Below are 19,724 nucleotides of genomic sequence, written 5' to 3' on the forward strand. Positions count from 1 at the left end.
ATACTCTTTCCAAATGATTTGATTAGGAGCAAAATACTAAGTTGGAATTGACTGTAATTGCTAGGGTGATTTCTTTCACTAAACATCATTCCTCATTCTTTTCTTTTCTTTCTTTTTTTTTTTTTAATGGACTTTAGCTGAGGACTGGATAGTTGCAAACACAGACCTAATTGACAAGACCAAGTTCACCATCACGGGTCTGCCGACAGATGCCAAGATCTTCGTTCGCGTGAAGGCTGTTAATGCCGCAGGTGCCAGCGAGCCCAAGTACTATTCTCAGCCCATTCTTGTGAAGGAAATCATAGGTAAGTGTAAAGGATTTCAAAATTTGGTCTCCCTTTTACATTGTTGGCCTTCGTTTTTTTTAAACCTATTTCTCAAACTTTATTGTTTTTTTTTTTTTTTCCCTCCTTTGGTATCTTATGAATGCTTCTTAGAATTTAGAAATTAACAAAAATAGCTCCTTGGGAGCAGTGTGGGAGGTCAGCTTTGAGTTTATAATTTGCATTCTGAGGACCAGTTAATTAAATTGACCAGGTTCTAGGAGCCAGCTCTGGTGGGGCTGCCTATTTACCTTCGAGAAAGAATTTGTGTTAATGCAACAATACAAAGGATTACCACACCAGCAGCTGGGCTCAGACGGGTCTGCAAGGTCAAATCCATTTCTATAATAACATGAATACATTCTGGCCCTTTTCCGTGTTTTAACATCTGCACCAATGGTGTAAAAGTGAAAGTGAATAAAACTGTTGGTGCTTTAGTGTGAATTAAGTGTGTGCCACCAAACTGTACTAACCTCCATACACTCACAGTTAAAATAAAAGGGCCAGTTTTGTCGTTTTGCCTTAAAGCACTGTTGATGAAGCATCAAAATTATTAATTTAATTAAATCTTGGTCCTTAAGTACATGGTTTTTTTCTAGACTCAGGTGACAATGAAATGAAAAGTATGAAGCACTTATGTGTTAGCATTTAGAAAATCTGCACAATTCAGTGGAGTAGTACTTTCCAGATTACTAGTACACATTACAAAATCATCCATGGAAGCTGGATATGGTGACATGTGCTGATAGCCCCAGCTACTTAGAAGGCTGAGGCAGGAGGATTGCTTGAGCCCAGGAGTTTGGGGCCAGCCTGGGCAACATAGTGAGACCCATCATTTAAAAAAAAATCCTGCAAGGGGAAAAAAAGTGTATTCAAAATGCAAAATAGACAATGGATTTTAATGTGACAAAATTTGAAAAAAGATCACTGAAATGGTTTCAAACTTCTTGTTGTAGTTAATCGTTAGAAAACTACAAGTCATCATGTTTAGTTTTGACTCAAAGAGAAGTATCCACAATTGTTGAAAAAGTTTACCAAAATATTCTTCCCATCTGTGTGAAACAAATGTCCTCTATATACTTCAACCAATATGACATATTACAACTGTCTGCTGACAGAAACAAACATGAGAATTCGACTGTCCTCTATTAAGTCAGACTTTAAAGAAACTTGCCAAAATATAAAATAATGTGACTCACCTTGCTGAGTTTTTAAAAATATAAAATGTGTTTATTATTTATACTATTATTTTTTAATGAACCAGTAAACATTTCAAAATGCCTGAGTTTTAATTTCTATATGATAATAAATACAGTCCACATTAAAAAAAAAAAAAAAGCTTTTATGGGTCTATAATAATTTGTGTGTGTTCCCAGGACTGAATCCTGGGCCTCATGCATGCTGCTAGCAAAGTGCTCTCCCACTAAGCTGCATCCCCAGCTATAGCTTTTGATCTGTCATGGAGGGCTGGAACCAAAAAGTTTAAGAACCCCAATCTAGGGAAAAAAACACTGGATTGAGAGCTTGGATAACTGGGTTGCCACAAGGTTTTATCATAGACTCCATGTGACCTCCCAAAACCTTCTGGGAATGAGTTCGGTAATGGACAGACAGATAAGTGGGTAGGTAGATAGATGAACAGATGGATGGACGGAAACGAGAATGGGTAAAGGAAAGCATGAAGCATATACATTTTCTTAGTCTTTTCTGGAGTCATTCTGCCTAGGTTTAATCCTATTTCTGTCATCTGTTGGCTATGCGATCTCTGACAAGAGACATGATTTTTATAAAGCCTTAATTTCTTCACCTGCAAAATAGGGATAATATTAATACTATATCAACATGTTATGAGAATTGAATAAATTAGTCCATGGTGCTTGCTTAATAAGCCTTCGATATATGTCAACTATTATTATTACTGTTGTTTTTGTTATTATTATTATTATTGTATAATCTGCTGTGGGATCTTGCTGGGTCTCTGTGTCCTCATATGTAATGTTAGGGAGTTCAAGGGCCTCCAGTTTTCCTTCCAACCCTAACATTCAGTCATCACCATCATCATCTCATCATCATCTCCAGACCATGGCTGAGCTCTTAAGTTCTCAGCCATTATGCTAAATGCTTTCATGGACGACTTCATTTAATCCTCACAACAATGCTATGAATTAGAATTAGATGTGCTGCTGTCATCTCCATTTTACTTAAGAGAAGGCTAAGAGCAGACTCACTGTTTGATCTAGGATAGAAAAGCCAAGTCTCAGGTGCAGTGACTAAACCCAGTGACTTGGGAGGCTGAGGCAGGAGGATCATGAGTTCAAAGCCAGCCTCAGCAACTTCATGAGACCCTGAGGAACTTAGCAAGACCTTGTCTCAAAATTAAAACATAAAGAGCTGGGGATGTGGTTCAGGGGTTAAGTGTCTCTGGGTTCAGCAGTCCCTGGTACCAGAAAAGAAAAAAAAAAAAAAAAAAGCCAATCTCTCTGACTCCAGAGTCCAGTTCGACGCCTGAGCCTGGTTCAAGTTCTCGTCCTGCTTATGACACCTTGGGCAAGTTACTTAACCTGTGCTTCTGTTGTCTCTTGATAAAGTAAAAACATTACCTCTCTCCTGAGGGGACTGTGAGGTTGAAATTACTCACATAGAGCATTTAGCCCAGTTTCCATCACATCCTGGGACATACTTTATCCCTGAGAGCCCGTGAGCCTTAGCCTTCCCACTAAGTCTGCTAAGCCCCTGAGCCTTAGCCTTTCCTGCATCAGCATGTTCAGTATCTTCATTAATGAATGAATATTAGTACCCAGGACTGTTAGATACTGCACCAGAGACACATAGGGAGAAAGTGACTATCAAACTCCAACAGTCACCTAAATAGCAAATGCTAGATGCTCAAACTGTCTCCCCCTGCTGAGAAAGAATGGACAGTCCTACCAGCTAAACTGGAACCTGTAGGTATTTTCTGGAATGTTCATTGGAGAACATTCTTACTGATAGAAACTATAAAAAATATGTATAGGTCCCAAGGGAAAGCTTGGTGATTTTTTTTGTGTGTGTGAAGTTGCTTTAGGTCTAAATGACAGTAAAAATACAAAGTTGTGCTAAAGTTAGGGAGGTCAAGGATACATTTTGTGGACTCAAAATAAAACATTTCTTCTTAAAGAAACCCGTCTTGACCAAAGTTGCCATATATAAGCTGGTGACACATCCAAGATTGTATTGCAGACCATGAGCACAAGGAAAGGCCAGGGAACACCATGCCATTGGGTTTATTCAAGGCCATTTCTAGGATACTGTGCTGATTCAAAATTATGCTATTTTAACTTCCCCCAGAGCCTCCAAAGATTCGCATCCCAAGGCACCTGAAGCAAACCTATATCCGCAGAGTTGGAGAAGCTGTCAATCTGGTTATACCTTTCCAGGTAATAATTCAGGGGTCCCTCATTTTCCCTTTCCAGGCCTGGGGTATTTAAGAACAGGGGGTGGGGCTGTTCTAGCATTTATGGTCTGCATGATTCAGGACATCCTCAGAGGGAGAGTGAGTCAATAATGGAAGAGGTTTGGGAGTGATTAAGGGATCTCCTATCATAGAAGTAGAGAAAACTATAAAACCACCAGATTTTTTTTTTCTGCATGAAATAAATGAGATATAATCTTGCCCAAAGTTCCAGGACTCTGGTGGGCAGGAGGGGAACATCACAGAGATAACCAGATGAAGGAATGCCTGGAGGGCCTCTCTGGTCCTAGCTCTCTGTCACACCCATCCTTCTTAGTGAAGCTCTCAGTGTGACATTCAAGAAAACAATACATGCTTAGTTTCCACAGTGACCCTGAACCAAACAAAATTCCAATGAGGGATAACCAAAATGTGAAATCTTGAGGCCACTAAAATATATGCTCATTGTTAAATGGTGGTTCTAATAAAAGAAACTGTTGTCCACAGGATTAACCAAGCTTTGCTTACAGTGATCAGTTTTGGTTTCACATGTACACGTGTGCACACACACCCTGTGCCCCTGCCTCCCAACTCACCTGACTATCTTTAGGCCTCTAGGCAGTGCTGTTCAATAGGACTTTCTGTGAGGTTCTGTGTATATCCGAATGGTGGCCACAAGGAACTAATGCAACTGAATAGGTTTTTGATTTTTCTTTAATTTTAATTAATTCTAACTTAGCCACGGGTAGCTCATGTCTATTATATCAGGCAGCATAGTCTTGAATTAGAATTTAGGTCTCTGCACACATGCGCACACTCAGACACACACACACACACACACACACTCACAGAGCTCTGTTCAAACCCAGGTTCCCATGAAAGCCAAGCTAAGGGGACAGCCAATTCTGGTGTCACTGCATCCAGGCCTGAGACTTAGAAGAGATGGTTATCTACAGCATGCACAGTCCCTAAATTAGAGCAAAAGCCAAGGCAGCTAGGCAGAGCGCAGCAGGGAGGGAAGGGCTTGGCCAGGCTCCTCCACTTCCTTCCTCCCAGTCTCAAAGGGAGCATGTCACAGCAGGCAGGAGACCCAGCACCAGCCACAGCCCTACTCAGAGCTGGCTGCTGACCCTGCCCTCCCATGTCCACATCATTTCTACCACCAGGGCTCATTCAGCCTCCCAGATCTTGGGGTCTCTGTATGATCTTCCATCACTGGGTCTGGGAGAGGAAAGAGCATGAGAACAGGAGCTCTTAGGTCTGGCAGACCAGGAGCCTCTCAGCCACCAGGAAGGGCCATGAGAATAATGTGCCCTGTTTGTATGTCTGTGTAACCTCTAGAGCTCTCGGACGTTTCCTCCTTTGATCCTTAGAAACACCCAGTGAAGCAGGGGGTGTAGCTCAGGGTAAGGGAAACACCCAGCGAGGCAGGAAGGGTAGATATTCTTACCCCCACTTGAGGAGGGAAGAAATTGACAATAAGAGAAGTTAAGTGATTTGCCCAAGGTCACACAGCAAGGAAATGGTAGTGCCTACAGCAGAGTCCATGTTCCCTGTTGCTGCTTTTGCAACTCCATGTGTTATTAGAGAACTCAGTTTTCCTCTAGTAGCTAAGGGCAAGTTGTACCTTTAAGGAAATAAGATGTGGAACTGTTTTTCCTTATTTTTTTCTTTTATTTTAAGGGGGGGCACGGGTAATCAGGGATTGAACCCAGGAAAACTCAACCACTGGGCCACATCCCCAGCCCTATTTTGTATTTTATTTAGAGACAAGGTCTCACTGACTTGCTTAGTGCCTCGCTTTTGCTGAGGCTGGCTTTGAACTTGTGATCCTCCTGCCTCAAGTCTGAGCACCCCCAGCCGTTCTTCAAGCTCCACGGGCAAGAGTTTAATGTGTATCTCCACATCCCATGTCATAATCCAGCCAGGAGCCATACGTCTGGAACACATTAGGAAAACCATGCCTTAATGAATTACTGAATTAATTTCTGAGTTGACACTTGATTCTTGTCTGTAGGAGTGAGCCTGGGTGCTCAGAAATTCTAGGACATTCCTTGGTAATAGAAACTGAAAACCCATGCCCTTGAATCAGATTGTAATTTCTTTTTTAAGTCTGCTCTTCAAGAATAGCATCAGCAGCCAGAGCAGAGAGAGAATTCTAGCAAGTCTGAGGTGAGCAGCAGAGTATAGTGGATAATAATCATTTACCTTTGGATGATATTAATAAAATACTCCTGTAGTATGCAGAAGTTTTGTTAGGCCTTCCATCTTTACAACCATCTTGTGAGATAGGTACTTTTCTTGCTTCTATTTTACAGATTAGGAAACTGAGGCACAGAGAGTCGAAGTAACTCTTGCACAAGGTTACATGTCTATTAAGTGGTCCAGATCCAAATATAGAGTCCAGAACGTCAGAGCTCATACTCTTGACGATTAGCCTATGTTCTGCCGACTTTGGAGCCAAGTAGATCCGCCTGTGTAACCTAGTTCCAGCACTTAGCTGCAAGGCCTTGCCAAATCATTTAATTCCCCTATGTAGAGAAAGAGGCTGATGATACTTTTCTTGATGTGAAGATCAAGGAAGATAATAAATGTCCTGTTTATGCCTTTTGCACACAGGAGGCAAAAAGCAGAAGGGGTCTTCTGCTGTCACCCTCGACGACTACCACCACCAAGATTCCAATGGTGGTGTTTTCCATCCTTGCCCAGAAAAGGTTAATCCAGTGTCATTCCTGTCACATTGAAAACACTCTCAGGCAATCTGACTTCTCCCCTCTATTTCTTTTGTCTTTCTTTCCAGGGAAAACCAAGACCAGAGTTAACTTGGAAGAAGGATGGTGAAGAGATCGATAAGAATCAAATAAACATCCGCAACTCCGAGACTGATACGATCATATTTATCAGAAAAGCAGAGAGGAGCCACTCTGGGAAATATGATCTGCAGGTCAAAGTGGAAAAATTTGTGGAAAGTGCCTCCGTCGACATCCAGGTCGTTGGTAGGTTTGGGGGAGGAACTCGAGTGTTCTGTCAAAGTAGTGGGGAACTAAATGTCCTTGACATTAAAGGAGAAATGGAAATCTTCGTTACATTAGCGCTACATAAAATTCTTTTTTAGGATTAAAACAAATAATAAGTTAGTAAGATTTGTTAGCATTTCAAAATAAGTTTTCACGGACTAAAAATACTAATCATGAGAGATGTGGGGCACCTGTGTTCAAGAAAATGAATGTATGTTGTACTTTTTGGTGAAATCTATCCGTACTGCTTTAGCAATCGAACTGGGAAAGTTTCCCAGTTCCCCAGTGATAAACCTATTTCCTATGTTGAATTCTTATCTTAAAAACTTGTAGATTCTGGGTGTAGCTTAACACGTTTCTTACTATATCTAAAATTCTCTAAAAACTTTGAGTGGAGATAAAGAATTTTTGTTAAATGTAAGGAAGATGAACCTAAACAAAATTAAACGGTTAAACACTGAATAGGTTGATCCTACAGAGTTAGTTAGATGCTTAAAAAAATAAGGTTACTTCTTACTTTTGCCCAGTTAGGGGAACGGAGCAGGGATCCTTTATGGGTTTATCCTCTTATTAGAACTATAACTGTCGTTTTTTTTGTTTTGTTTTGTTTTTTTGTACCGGGGATTAAACCCAGAGGTGCTAAACCACTGAGTCACATGCCCAGTCCTTTTAAAAATATTTTATTTAGAAACAGGGCCTCACTAAGTTGCTAAAGCTGGCTTTGAACTCTCAATCCTCCTGCCTTAGCCTCCTGAGCTGCTGGAATTACAGGCATGTGTCACCCTACCCAGCCTCTATAACTGTCTTGATGTCAAGAAATATATTTAAGAGCAGAACTGGGAGAAATCTTGTTTCCAGTATTTTTTTTTTTCTTATGGTGCTGGGTAGGGATTGAACCCAGAGCCTCATGCATGCTAGGTAAGCACGAAGCTAAAACTCCACCCCTCCAATCATTTTCATTATTATATTTCAGTCAATTTGCTAAAACTTGAGGTTCTCTAACCAAGGGGCAACTTCCTGTGATGAGCCTCTCCTTGGGTGAATGGGCATGCCCTGTAAAGCAAGCACTCTTACCTGTGGCTAAACCTCTCCAGTTTTTGCGGACAGGAGTTTTGCTCTGTGCTCTTGGATCTGGTCCTGCTCTATTCTAACCAAAGGCATAGGGTCGCCACTTCCTGTGGCAAGGGGAAGGACATTTTAAAATATCCTCATGTGACAGTATAGACTGGCAGAGAAAGGGACCTCACCGTGATGCTGTGAATCCATCCTATAGACCGTCCAGGTCCACCCCAGTCTGTGAAGATTGAAGATGTCTGGGGAGAGAACGTGGCTCTCACGTGGACACCACCAAAGGATGATGGGAATGCCGCCATCACAGGGTACACGATCCAGAAGGCCGACAAGAAGAGCATGGTAAGGCCTGGTGTTCTCTGTTGAGCCGCAGAAGCAAAATCTCGTCTCCTCAGAGGTAGTGGGGTGGGGCGTGAGGTTGACAGGTGAGGAGACTGTGGGCCAAGGAGAAGTGGGCAGAGCAGAAAAGGTAGCACCTTTGGAGCCACAGAGACAGACTCGAGATCACTCAAGGCCACGTACATGTCATCAATCCCTGGACCTCTTTGCTCTCCATTTTCCTTATGTATAAAAAGGAGGCACAAATACTTACCTTGCTTAGCTATTATATAGCTAAAACAATATAAAGCAGTTGGGGCAATGCTTAGTAGAATTCCTTACATTCATTCATTCAATGAATATTTACTCACGCCACATTCTGACTCAAATTTATATCTGGGAACTCTTCCTTCTTGTGAAACAAATGTTGGGTTGTGTGGACTTGTATCTTAAAACAAAAAACAAAACAAGGAGACAGAAACCAGATTGAAAAGAAAGATTCTACAATGTACAGCATGTGCAAAGATCCTGAAGAGGAAAACAATGTAATGTATTCAAGAAGCAATCTAGTTGGAGTATGAATTATTATAACCTATATTTTACCGATGAAATAAATGAGGCTCCTAAAGGATCAGTGTGTTGCTGGAGATCACCAGAAATTAGCAGTCAGTGTCGAATCAGAACCCGTACTCTGCACCTTAGTACTGATCAACATGTGTGTGGATGAATGAACAAATCAATGTGTGGACACACAGTGACCGAGAACATTTTTCATTCTTATAGTAAAACATCACATTAGATAGTATAGATAGAAAGTCTATGTGTTTGCTCTTTTATATCTCAGTAAGAACTTGGTCTTGAAGTTCCACTGGATTCATAGAAGGAGAAAGTGTTGGAAAAGGCATTCTTAAGTAACAGAAATTTCAGCCGCTTCTTTCCATGAGCTTTTTTTAGCATGGCTTCTTCCCACAACCCTCTGGCTCCCCCATAGGTATTACATGGCAAAATAAGATTTGGTATTTAAAGTGACATCTTTCATGGAAACCTGGACAACTTGAAAGTGGGACTGATGGATGACCTTGCAAGAGAGGAATCTGAACATCTCCAACTTCTTAGCAATTAAAGTTTTCCACTGGACCTTAGCCTGATCCTGGCAGTGAACCCAGAGGGCTCCTGTGCATCCTCCCTATTCTTCCACCCCCTGCATACTTGCCCAACATTTGCCTTCTTGGGCATCCAGTCAAGTCCTGGAGGCTAGAACTTTACCGCCACTCCGCGTGCCTGAGGTCAGCCTGCAACACCACCACACCCCTGTATTCCGTTGCATTCCAGCAGAGACAGACCAAGAGACCACAAGGTGCTGCTCCCGCCAGTGCCACCACCAAGGAAATCAGCTCACCACTGTCTCATTGTGGCTCCAGAGGCTGTTCTCCACTTAAATTCCCAGTCACTCATACTTCCCATCAACAGTGTTTTCATTATGTGCCCGAACACTTGATTTTCATTCTCTGACCATAGGCTGAGCACTACTGTAGCTGCTGAATCAACCTTTTTTAATTTTTAATTTTTTCCATATAAATTTCTTTTAAAGTCAACTCCTGCTCTTGGGGCCCTCATAGTCAAGGCAAGAAGGAAGATGTGAAACCAAATGGTAACAAAGTGTAATAAACGTTAGAATGGAGGTTTCCATTTAAGTGCTTCATCAATAAAGAAAGGCTTAACTGTCTTGTGTCTAAAATATCCAGAATTCATAGATAACAATGACCCCTGAACATTCCAAGGAAAATTCTTTTTCTTTATAAAGCGACTTTTTATTAGCACAAATATTTTCTCAATAGTAATGAAATGTAGTATGATATGGTTTCAACTGGCTGCAAGATAAAAATTAGGACCACTATATTTCTCAGTATGGTGAGGAAACAAATTTTAAAAAGATTTTAATGTAGCTTTAACTTATTCATTCATTCAGTATTCAGTAAATATTAGTTTTGTGCACAGTACATTCTGCAGGCACTGTGATGGGCACTATGGACACAAACAGTTGAGAAGCAAATCAGGTTTTATGTTGTGGTATGCAATTTCCAAGGAGAGAATGTATTTTACTTGGTTTTATTTATTTTACTTGTATATATTTCATACATATTAAATTATTATGTATATGTTTCATATATATATTTATGTACATATACTTTAGGTAGCAAATGTTATGGGAAAAAAGTTGCTAGGTTAAGTGATAAGCATGTGACCAACGAGGCAGAGATGGTAGGGTGGGGGTGATATCTGAAAGAATCTGTCAATGATGTTCAGCCAATTCACTGGATACTATTAATTTTTCTCTGGTAATTTAGTTTCATCTCTTATCAATAGCTAAATTGGCACTAAAGTTCTGAAATTATACTTTGTTCTAAAAAAGATGGATAGAGAAGTAGGTAGATAGATAAATGATAGACATGAAAAAAATATAAAGTTGATAGAAAGTAATATCTAGGGATATGGAATCTAATGTATAAATTAAGATTGAATTTCATAGTAAAGTATAAACAAATTATAAAATATAATGCTAACGGTACTTTGTTGTAACTCTCAATATAAAAATTAGTACTATTTTTTTTCTTTTGATTAGCAAAACACACTTGTTATTTATTCTAAACAGCAGTTGAAAAAGTTGTGTGTTTGTAGCTGATTTTTCTCAAACTATTATTATTTTTTCTTTCAGGAATGGTTCACTGTCATTGAGCATTATCACCGAACCAATGCCACCATCACTGAACTGGTCATAGGGAATGAATATTACTTCCGGGTCTTTGCTGAGAACATGTGCGGCCTCAGTGAGGAAGCAACAATGACTAAAGAGAGCGCTGTGATCGCCAAGGACGGTGAGTCGGGCGTGGAGAGTCACCCAGAAAATGAGGTGGGTAGGGACTAGATGGATAAGGCTGAAAGAAGCAGAGATGTGGTGAGGCGGAAACTGTGGGAACAATTATTATGGAAAACTATGGAAACAAGGTTCAAGTGAAATTTAAATTTTACAGGTAAAATTGTTCAAGGGATAATACATTATCATTGCATTTTTTTTTTTTTTTTTAATTTAGGCTTTAAGCCAGGGACAGTAGCACATATCTGTAATCCCAGGGGCTCAGGAGGCTGAAGCAGGAGGATTGCAAGTTCAAAGCCAGCGTCAGAAACTTAGCAAGGTCCTAAGCAACTTAGCGAGATCCTGTTTGAAAATAAAAGACAAAAAGTGCTTGGGATGTGGCTCAGTGATTAAGCACCCCTGGGTTCAATCCCTGGTACAAAAATTAAAATAAAATAAAAATAAATATAGGCTTTAATTCATTATAGTTTCTGGCCACGGATCTATAAATGGCTAATGTCACTGGGATGGGGAAAAGTAGACATTTCCTTCTTGGATTTCTGTTATTTTGATTCTTGGACACCTTCAACGTAGCTATACAGGAGACCCACTCAGCAAAGAAAGGAGACGCTGAATTCTATCTTCAACCTTTTATTTCATATAAATCACTCTCCTTCTGAAGCCCTTCCTGATATCCATAGTAGAACACATTTCTGATCAAAATACTTGAAAAAACGGTATTTGTTTCAGTGTCAGATGACCACTCTGGCTTTCCGTTTTGTGTGTGATTGGCTGTACATTTGTACCTTTCTGAATGTACGCCATGTTCATATTTTTCTAAGCTCAAGGAAGTTCTAATCATGAGTGAAGTATGCCAAGAATAATAGAGTCTGAAGCCAATTTGTATTTTTAAACATATTTTAATACTTGTTTTTAAGGCAAAATCTACAAAAATCCAGTGTATGAAGACTTTGATTTCACAGAGGCACCCATGTTTACCCAGCCTTTGGTTAACACCTATGCTATAGCTGGTTACAACGCCACCCTGAACTGCAGCGTGAGAGGAAATCCCAAGGTACCCTGTTGTTCTGTCACATTAGTTAAACCTAAGAATTGACCTCAAGGTCCCTCTTTTATATTTCCATGTTATGATGGTTAACAATTTTATAAACAGACCTCCCAACCACTATTTGTATCTTTCTGGGAAGTGAGGAATGGAGAGTATTAGTGTTGGTGGATAATTAGGTACACTATTCAAAAGCAGTTAAAGCCAGGCATGGTGATACACGCCTATAATCACAGGGACTCATGAGGCTGAGGCAGGAGGATCGCAAGTTTAAGGCCAGTCCCAGGAACTTAGGGAAACATTGCTTCATAATAAAAAATAAAAAGGGCTCAGTGATTAAGCATCCCTGTGTTCGATCCTCGGTACTAAAAAAAAAAAAAAAAAAAGTAGTAGAAAAAAAATGCTTGTCTTTATGAACTAAGGGATAGTTTCCATAGGAAAAGAAAACCACCTAATTTTAAAAGAACTGAGAGGTAAGGAAAAGGGTGCAATATTGATTCACCTGGAAAAATAAGTGGCAGTTTTGACTCATCAAGAGTTCTATAACAGATTTAAATAAGTAACAATTACCCTGTAATGCAAGGCCAAATATAAAATAAGCTTTGATACCAGTGCAAAATACTAAGAAGGGAGAGACCACCGAAGAGATGTAGAAAGGTTTGAAGGTTTTGTGTTGTTGACATTTGAAAATAACAACAAATTAACAAAGTTGTCCATAAAGAAATATGTCCCTGCGTGCCCCTGTGGGGGAAGTGCCCTAGAATCTGAATAATTGTAACAGTAGTGTTTTTCGTGCACACACCCTGAACAGAGATAGGGAAGTCAAAAGGAGAAGCCAGACAGGACGGGAGGAAGACACTGAATTAATGTGTAAATGGAAGCGATGTGGGGAAGGATGAGGAGGCAGAGGGGAGGTTTCACCCAGAGCTTAGGAGAAAGTCCAGGGCTGTTGCCCTCAGTTGGGAGATCTGTGTGGAGGTGCTACATTTCACCCTTTGGAGCCCAAGCTCTAGAAAGGATTATCACTGAGGTAAGAAGAGGGGAGTGTGAAAAGCCAAGGAACAAGGCGTGAACGTCAGGGAATGCTTCCATTTGAAAGGAGGAAGGAGGAAGAGGACTGTGAAGGAGATAGGAAAGGTGCCATTTCTAGGTTCCGAACAAGACAAAATAGTATAAAAAAATGGAAGAGAGCCTGTGGAGGGTATTCACAGAGCTGAAGAGTAGACAGAAGAAGGGAGTGGAGAATCAAGGATTTCAAGGGTAGTTCGGAGGTGACAGAGCATGAGGTCTGGGGAACTGGGTCGTAACTGATCTCGCATTATCAGGTGGGAGCAGATCCGCTGTCACTGGATGATGACTTCAGATGTCAGAGGGGAGATGAAGTGGTGCAGGGGCATATGCAGACTATAGGGAATTAGAAAAGAATGTCAGGAAAAAGAAGTGGAGAAAGTCAGATGGCCATGAGAACTTATGGGGATTTTAGTAAAAACGCCCAGCAGTATACACTCTCTAGGATGAGTGGACATCATAGACCTGTACATTAATATTTTCAAATTTGAAAATACTTAATTGACACATAGTATATGTATGTATATATACATATATATGTATATCCATATCAAGATTGTATATATTTAAAGTGTACAACATGATGATTTGATAAACATGCATATTGTGCAATGATTATCACAATCAATTAATTAACACATCTGTCACCATGCATACTCTACACTGGATGCATCTCATAACTAAATGTATGTACCTACATAGATCAAATGCAACTGAATTCATCCAGGAAGATTGCCCTAGAGATGTCCCCTGAACAAATCTGGTTTTCTTCTTCAGAACTACCCACTTGCTTTCTCGCCAGGCACTAAGTAGAATGTAATTTGAGAGATGCACTGCCCAACTAGCTGTCTGGTCTTCAATGTGCTTTCTTTCTAAGCTACGCTTTAAAATTCTGTCACTGACTTTGATGGTCATTGAATATGCTACATACAGATAGGTTTTGATCTCACTTTCTTCAATCTGAACTTCAGCCCAAAATAACCTGGATGAAAAACAAAGTTGCTATTGTGGATGATCCAAGATACAGGATGTTCAGCAACCAGGGGGTCTGTACTCTGGAGATTCGCAAACCGAGCCCCTATGATGGAGGCACCTACTGCTGCAAAGCAGTCAATGACCTGGGGACAGTGGAGATCGAATGCAAACTGGAGGTGAAAGGTAAGTCACCCAGGGCCTCACTTATAGACCGAAGTAAAGGAACACCTTTAATTATGGTTCCTAATGCAAAATCCAAACTGTTTGCCAAAATGCTGCAATTGGGGCGATGGTGGTCATAGTGCTGGTGAGAGAAGCGGGGAGGGGATTCAGGGAGAGAAGACATTTTTATATTCTGCATGGACTCTGCTTTGTTTGTTAAAGGCTACTGGATTATTTAAATTGATTTATTTTTATCTTTTGTTATTTCTTATTAACTAAAGGAATACTAACTTCAGTGAAATGTAGTGGGTGTACAGCATGTGAGAATGAATACAATTGAAGGGGTGTGATTTTGGTGACAGAGTCCATTTATAAATAGAAGCCTAGTGCAAAAGTTCATCTCATGAGACTGCAGTTAAGGAATTCATATTATTTTTAGTTGGTTTACTTATCAGTGAAACTTTCAGTATTAGCAAATATAAATTTTCTAATGTAGTGTTTGATATTACACATAATAGAATATAGCATATATATATTATAACCAGTTGCTTTTAAAATTGCTAACTAGAGAATATCTACTTATACATTTCATTGACATTCATTTTAAGAAATGTGGCAAATAATATAAGCCATGAAAACCTAAGGATTTATGTGGTAGGAAGAGTCAGCATAAGCAGTCATCTTTGTCAATTTTCTTGTTAATTGACTATACTCTCTATTCTGAAGTCTTTCTTGACAATAAAAACCTACCTTGGGACACTGAGAACTCCTACAGAAATCATCATTAGGAGATAATAGATGACATGATCTTCTCATCCTTAACTGTACCATATTGCCATTCTATGATAACCAATGACTTTTTTTTTTTTCTATTTAAAAATTTTTTTTAGTTGTAGGTGTACACAATACCTTTATTTTATTTATTTATTTTTAATATGTGTGGTGCTGAGGATCAAACCCAGTACCATGTGCTAGGCAAGCACTCTACCACTGAGCTATGACCCTAGCCCCTTCCTATTTCTTTATAATGAAAAAAAATTGTAATCTAAAAGTCAGAAAGATGACGACTTTGTAAATATCTATTTTGGAAAATCATAGTAAGGCAGGCATGATGGCACATGCCTGTAATCCCAGTGACTCCAGAGGCTGAGGTGGAAGATAGCAAGTTTGAGGTCAGCCTTAGCAGCTTAGTGAGGCCCTAAGCAATTTAATAAGATCCTGCCTCAAAATAAAAAATAATAATAATAAATGGACTTGGGATGTGGCTCAGTGGCTAAGCACCCCTGGGTTCAATCCTGGTACCAAAAAGAGAAAAAAGAAAAAAAGAAACAAAATTATAGTAAATGCTCAGGGTATTAATGTTTTTTAAAGACTTGTTTAGTCCTAAATGTAGTATAAATATGGTACAAGAAACTTAGCGAACAAAGTAACTTCTTTTTTACAACTTTTTTAAAGCAGTATTCTTTCTCAGATGATTTCTGTCTTTCCTCTGGTAAATGGTATGGAGATTTGTAACTGATAAGAAAAAAAATTATTTTTATCTCATCAGGCAAATAATATTCTTAGAAAATTTCAAACTTTACTATTGAGATAGTCCTTACAAATGTAAACATTATTTTTCATCTGCTTTGTTTGCTTTAAATGGTGATAAAGATCACATTTGCAAATCATCTGGTTTCTAAACAACTCATTTTATTAGTTTTAAGTTGTTGTTGATACTTGGGTTTCAACATCCCCTAAAAAAACAAAAAAATATATATATATTAAAATATTACCACTCATTCATGCTTTGAAAAAACGTTGAACATTGCTAATAACATAAGATGATGCTTTCATAAATGGTTCAATATTTGGAGACTTCCATAAGAGCAAACAATGTTATGCATGTGGATGGTGTATTCTTTTTCATAACTGTATAGTCAATTGTATAGTACTTGAATTTAATAATCAGAATAATGTATTTTAACCTGTAAGTTTATGATAAGGTATCAACTGTGTGTATTGATAAAAGTTTTTGGTCCTAAAAGTAAAGCTGAGATTGTTTATCATCAGATTATTATCTGATAATAGGTAACCTGAATCAAGTTAAGCTGTGTAAAAAAACGGTAAGAATGTCAACTAAGAATAAATAAATACTGGTACAAATATTCTAATTCTGCAGTGATATATCAAGGAGTAAATACCCCTGGACAACCAGTCTTCCTGGAGGGGCAGCAACAGGTTTAAAAAGTTCATATCCCACTGGATATTTCTACTTTCCGTTCCATTCCTCTTACATGAAAACGCACTTTGCATGTAAAGCTTGACTTTCTCATTTGCTTTTAATTCTGTTTCTTAGCAGCTCATGGCATACAGTGTTTATGCCATGAACAAGGAAGGCCAAATTATTCAAGGATATCAAGTAACATAGAAACAATGAGTTTTGTCAGAAAACTAAGTACCAGACCACCTGTCCCCAGGAATCAAGTCAGAAAGCTACATTTGAAGATGACCTCAGCTTATATAATAATATTTATCAAAAGTTGGGAATTGATGGCATTTATTTAGTATTTTCAATTTTCAAATATAGAAAGATATATTTGTCCTTTAAGATAGTTGACAGCATAGTTGTCTTAGATTAATGATGGAATTCAGAAAACAGAACCTTTTAATTGTAGAAATGTGTTCTGCACATTTTTGATGGAGGGTACAAAAATAGACCCAACATCTGCAAATACATATTTAAGATTACACAATTACAATTTACAAATAGAGTATCTATAATCCATCTGCATCCATTTGGATATTTAAGACATTTCCATGGGACTCAAATTATTTTATGTCTATGAACTTAAAAGGAAGGAAAAGTATCAGACCCACTATAAAATGCTTTAAGCAATAAATGAGTTCTATTATACATGTAAAGTTCACCCCCATCTGAAAGAGCCAGTTAAGAGTTCTTTGGGGCTGGGTAAACAATCTGATATAAACTCTAATATAGATTTTGCCGAAGTTTACAATATTTGCTTTCTGAATCTCCAGAAGTGGTATTTTCAAAAGAGGAAGAAATTACAGTTTTTGAAGTTTTGTTGTTATACACATAGTCACTTTGTATTCTGTGTTTAAGTCTTGCATTTATTTATGTCAGTTATATATAATCAGTTCAGGATAGAATATTATGAAATATACTAGTCTAAGATTTATACTTGATAATTTTGCCTTTTGGAATTTCAACATATATATATGAACACTAACATTTTGTAAAATGTCTATGTTTTTCTTTTGTTGAAAAACACAATATATATATGTTGTAGGTTTTTTTTTTTTTTTTTTCCATAAGCTAATGGTTTGGAAGCTCTTACCATGAATATTCACTGTACCATCAAATTGGCTTTGCCACCTCTGTGGCAGAGTGGTTGTGCATATTAATATTTTTTTTACATATTAATGATCCTTTTGAAGTGACTGGATCCTCACCCTTCACTCCATGTGCTTCTATTTTCCCACATCTTTCACCTGACTAAGGATTAATGAAATCACCTCATCATAATTGTGACCATAATTTCATCCAACAAGTACTCAACTTGGGTGTTAGCAGTTTATTAATACTTACAACTTGTCTCTCTCTCTCTCTCTCTCTTTCTCTCTTTTCCTTAGTTGTAGCACAGTAAGGATGTTTGAATGTATATTGCCATCTAAGGTAAGCTTTCATATGGTTTTGGCATATGAAGCTTATGACTGTCATAAGCCATACCAAGCCTGTGGAGTATGGCATGATTTTCATTACGTAATCCAATGAAAATAGACTCTTTAAAATTGCTAACTTTGTAGTTTTAATTTGTACTTCAGCATCTTAAAATTAATATCTAGTACTTATTTGTCACGACAATCTCCTGGTGATGTGAAACAAATGGTTGAATGTTGTAGAGCATGAATCGAAGCATTTAATGTAGATGGAAATGAATGATACCCACGCATTTCTGCATTCTTTGCATCAAGGAATGGACATGTACATAAGTGGCATCATTTCTACCAATATGTGACTTGAGTTTTTTTTATTTTATTAAGGAGAATGACTTTCTCAAATTTGCATTAGAGAAATTTTAAGAATGTTCAAATAGCATGCTGTTTTTGTCTGGACATGAATTTATTAGCAAGTAGTAAAAGCACTTCATTAAAGAACCACACAGTTTTGTGGTTTTGTGGGTCCTCATCTGAATGAGGCATTTGTTTTTTTAATATAGAAACTTGGAAGGTAAGTATGAAATATTAGGCATTTCTCTCACCTTCAGAAGGTATTGGACCATTCCTACTGTTTTTAACCAAATAGTTCCAGTTTTTACACTTTTGACAGTTTATAAGTGTGAATAGTCTTTTCTTCTCCAGTGTGCCTGAATCAGAACTTTTTTGTGCCTAATTAAAAGGAACATTAACAAACTGGAAACAGGCATTTATTTTGCCCAAACCTTTAAGTCATCTATAGAGGATTCACAAAACCTCTCTAAGAGCAATAAGCATTTTCAGCCATTTAGGAATTTAAACTAAGATCCAACAATAGAAGGGTAGCAACTGCTATCGTCTTCTGGGAACTTGCTTTTCTGTATAGGTGCCAAGTGCTTTAAATTCTGAACGTACTAAAACCTGGAGAAGATTTCCAAGTAGGGACTGAATGAATCTTTGTAGTAATGGGAACATAATTAGTCGCATTTCCAGGCAGCTAGGCCAGCAGTATTCTTTCAGTGATTTTTCACATAGATGGTTTTGACTTTTCCCTTCTCCTCTTTGTCCTCTCTAGGTGGGCTATCCTTCTGCAGGCTCCTCTTGCAAGGTGTGCCTCCAAACATAATTGACTCATATTTGCGAGACTTACACTCAAGCAATCCTGAGGAATACTGAGGGCTGGGCATAGCCTCCCTGAACTCTGCTGCTTTGAAATCTGGTTGAAAAGAGAAAGCATTTTCTGGTTTTCCACCAGGCCCCTGAGTGTGGTCATTTTCTTTCCTCTGAATGTTGAAGAGAAAATAAAAATAATGTTTGCACAGGTTGCTTAATTAAAAATTACAAACAAAATTTCATTTGTGGTCCGTGCTTTGGTCATTATTGTTTGTGCTTTGTTTGCTGTATATTGCAAAAAAAAAAAAAAAGCAAAGTATAGAATAAGCAAAAGTTATTATTCTGGCTTGGCTGTAAATGTGGAGTATACAATACACCGTGGTAGAATCTTGAACACCCATCTTGCTCTTGATATAATACATTTTTTCTAAATAAATGAGTTGCTAATTTCACACAGGCCTTCTTAGCACAAAGATATATGCCCTTTTTTCCCATCTGCATTCATTGAAGATTTCTTAAAGTATACCTTTCAAACAAATTTTCTCAGTAGAAATGAAAGCTCATTCAGGAAATAGGACAACAAACGTTGAGTGTTTATGGTGAAATATCTCTGCATTCATTTATGTAT

The 19,724-nt window shown here is 38.4% G+C and overlaps 1 protein-coding gene across 5 annotated transcripts in view; it reads left to right on the plus strand.

Moving 5' to 3' along the window:
* MYBPC1 (myosin binding protein C1) overlaps positions 1-19,332 on the plus strand; it is an 83,103-nt gene extending 63,771 nt beyond the window's left edge. For 2 of the 5 annotated variants that reach the window (XM_079141361.1, XM_079141365.1), the window contains 8 exons: positions 138-305; positions 3,651-3,739; positions 6,554-6,749; positions 8,044-8,183; positions 10,876-11,035; positions 11,952-12,088; positions 14,119-14,305; positions 19,059-19,332. In XM_079141361.1, the coding sequence (XP_078997487.1) occupies positions 138-305; positions 3,651-3,739; positions 6,554-6,749; positions 8,044-8,183; positions 10,876-11,035; positions 11,952-12,088; positions 14,119-14,305; positions 19,059-19,159 (1,178 nt within the window). In that variant the 3' untranslated portion in view covers positions 19,160-19,332. Of the gene's footprint in view, positions 1-137; positions 306-3,650; positions 3,740-6,553; positions 6,750-8,043; positions 8,184-10,875; positions 11,036-11,951; positions 12,089-14,118; positions 14,306-16,445; positions 16,514-17,920; positions 17,964-19,058 lie in introns of all 5 variants that reach the window. The other 3 variants (XM_079141363.1, XM_079141362.1, XM_079141364.1) reach the window with 3 other exon arrangements.
* The last annotated feature ends 392 nt before the right edge of the window (positions 19,333-19,724 follow it).

The sequence above is a fragment of the Sciurus vulgaris genome, assembly GCF_902686455.1.
Source record: "Sciurus vulgaris genome assembly, chromosome: 5".
NCBI lineage: Eukaryota > Metazoa > Chordata > Mammalia > Rodentia > Sciuridae > Sciurus > Sciurus vulgaris.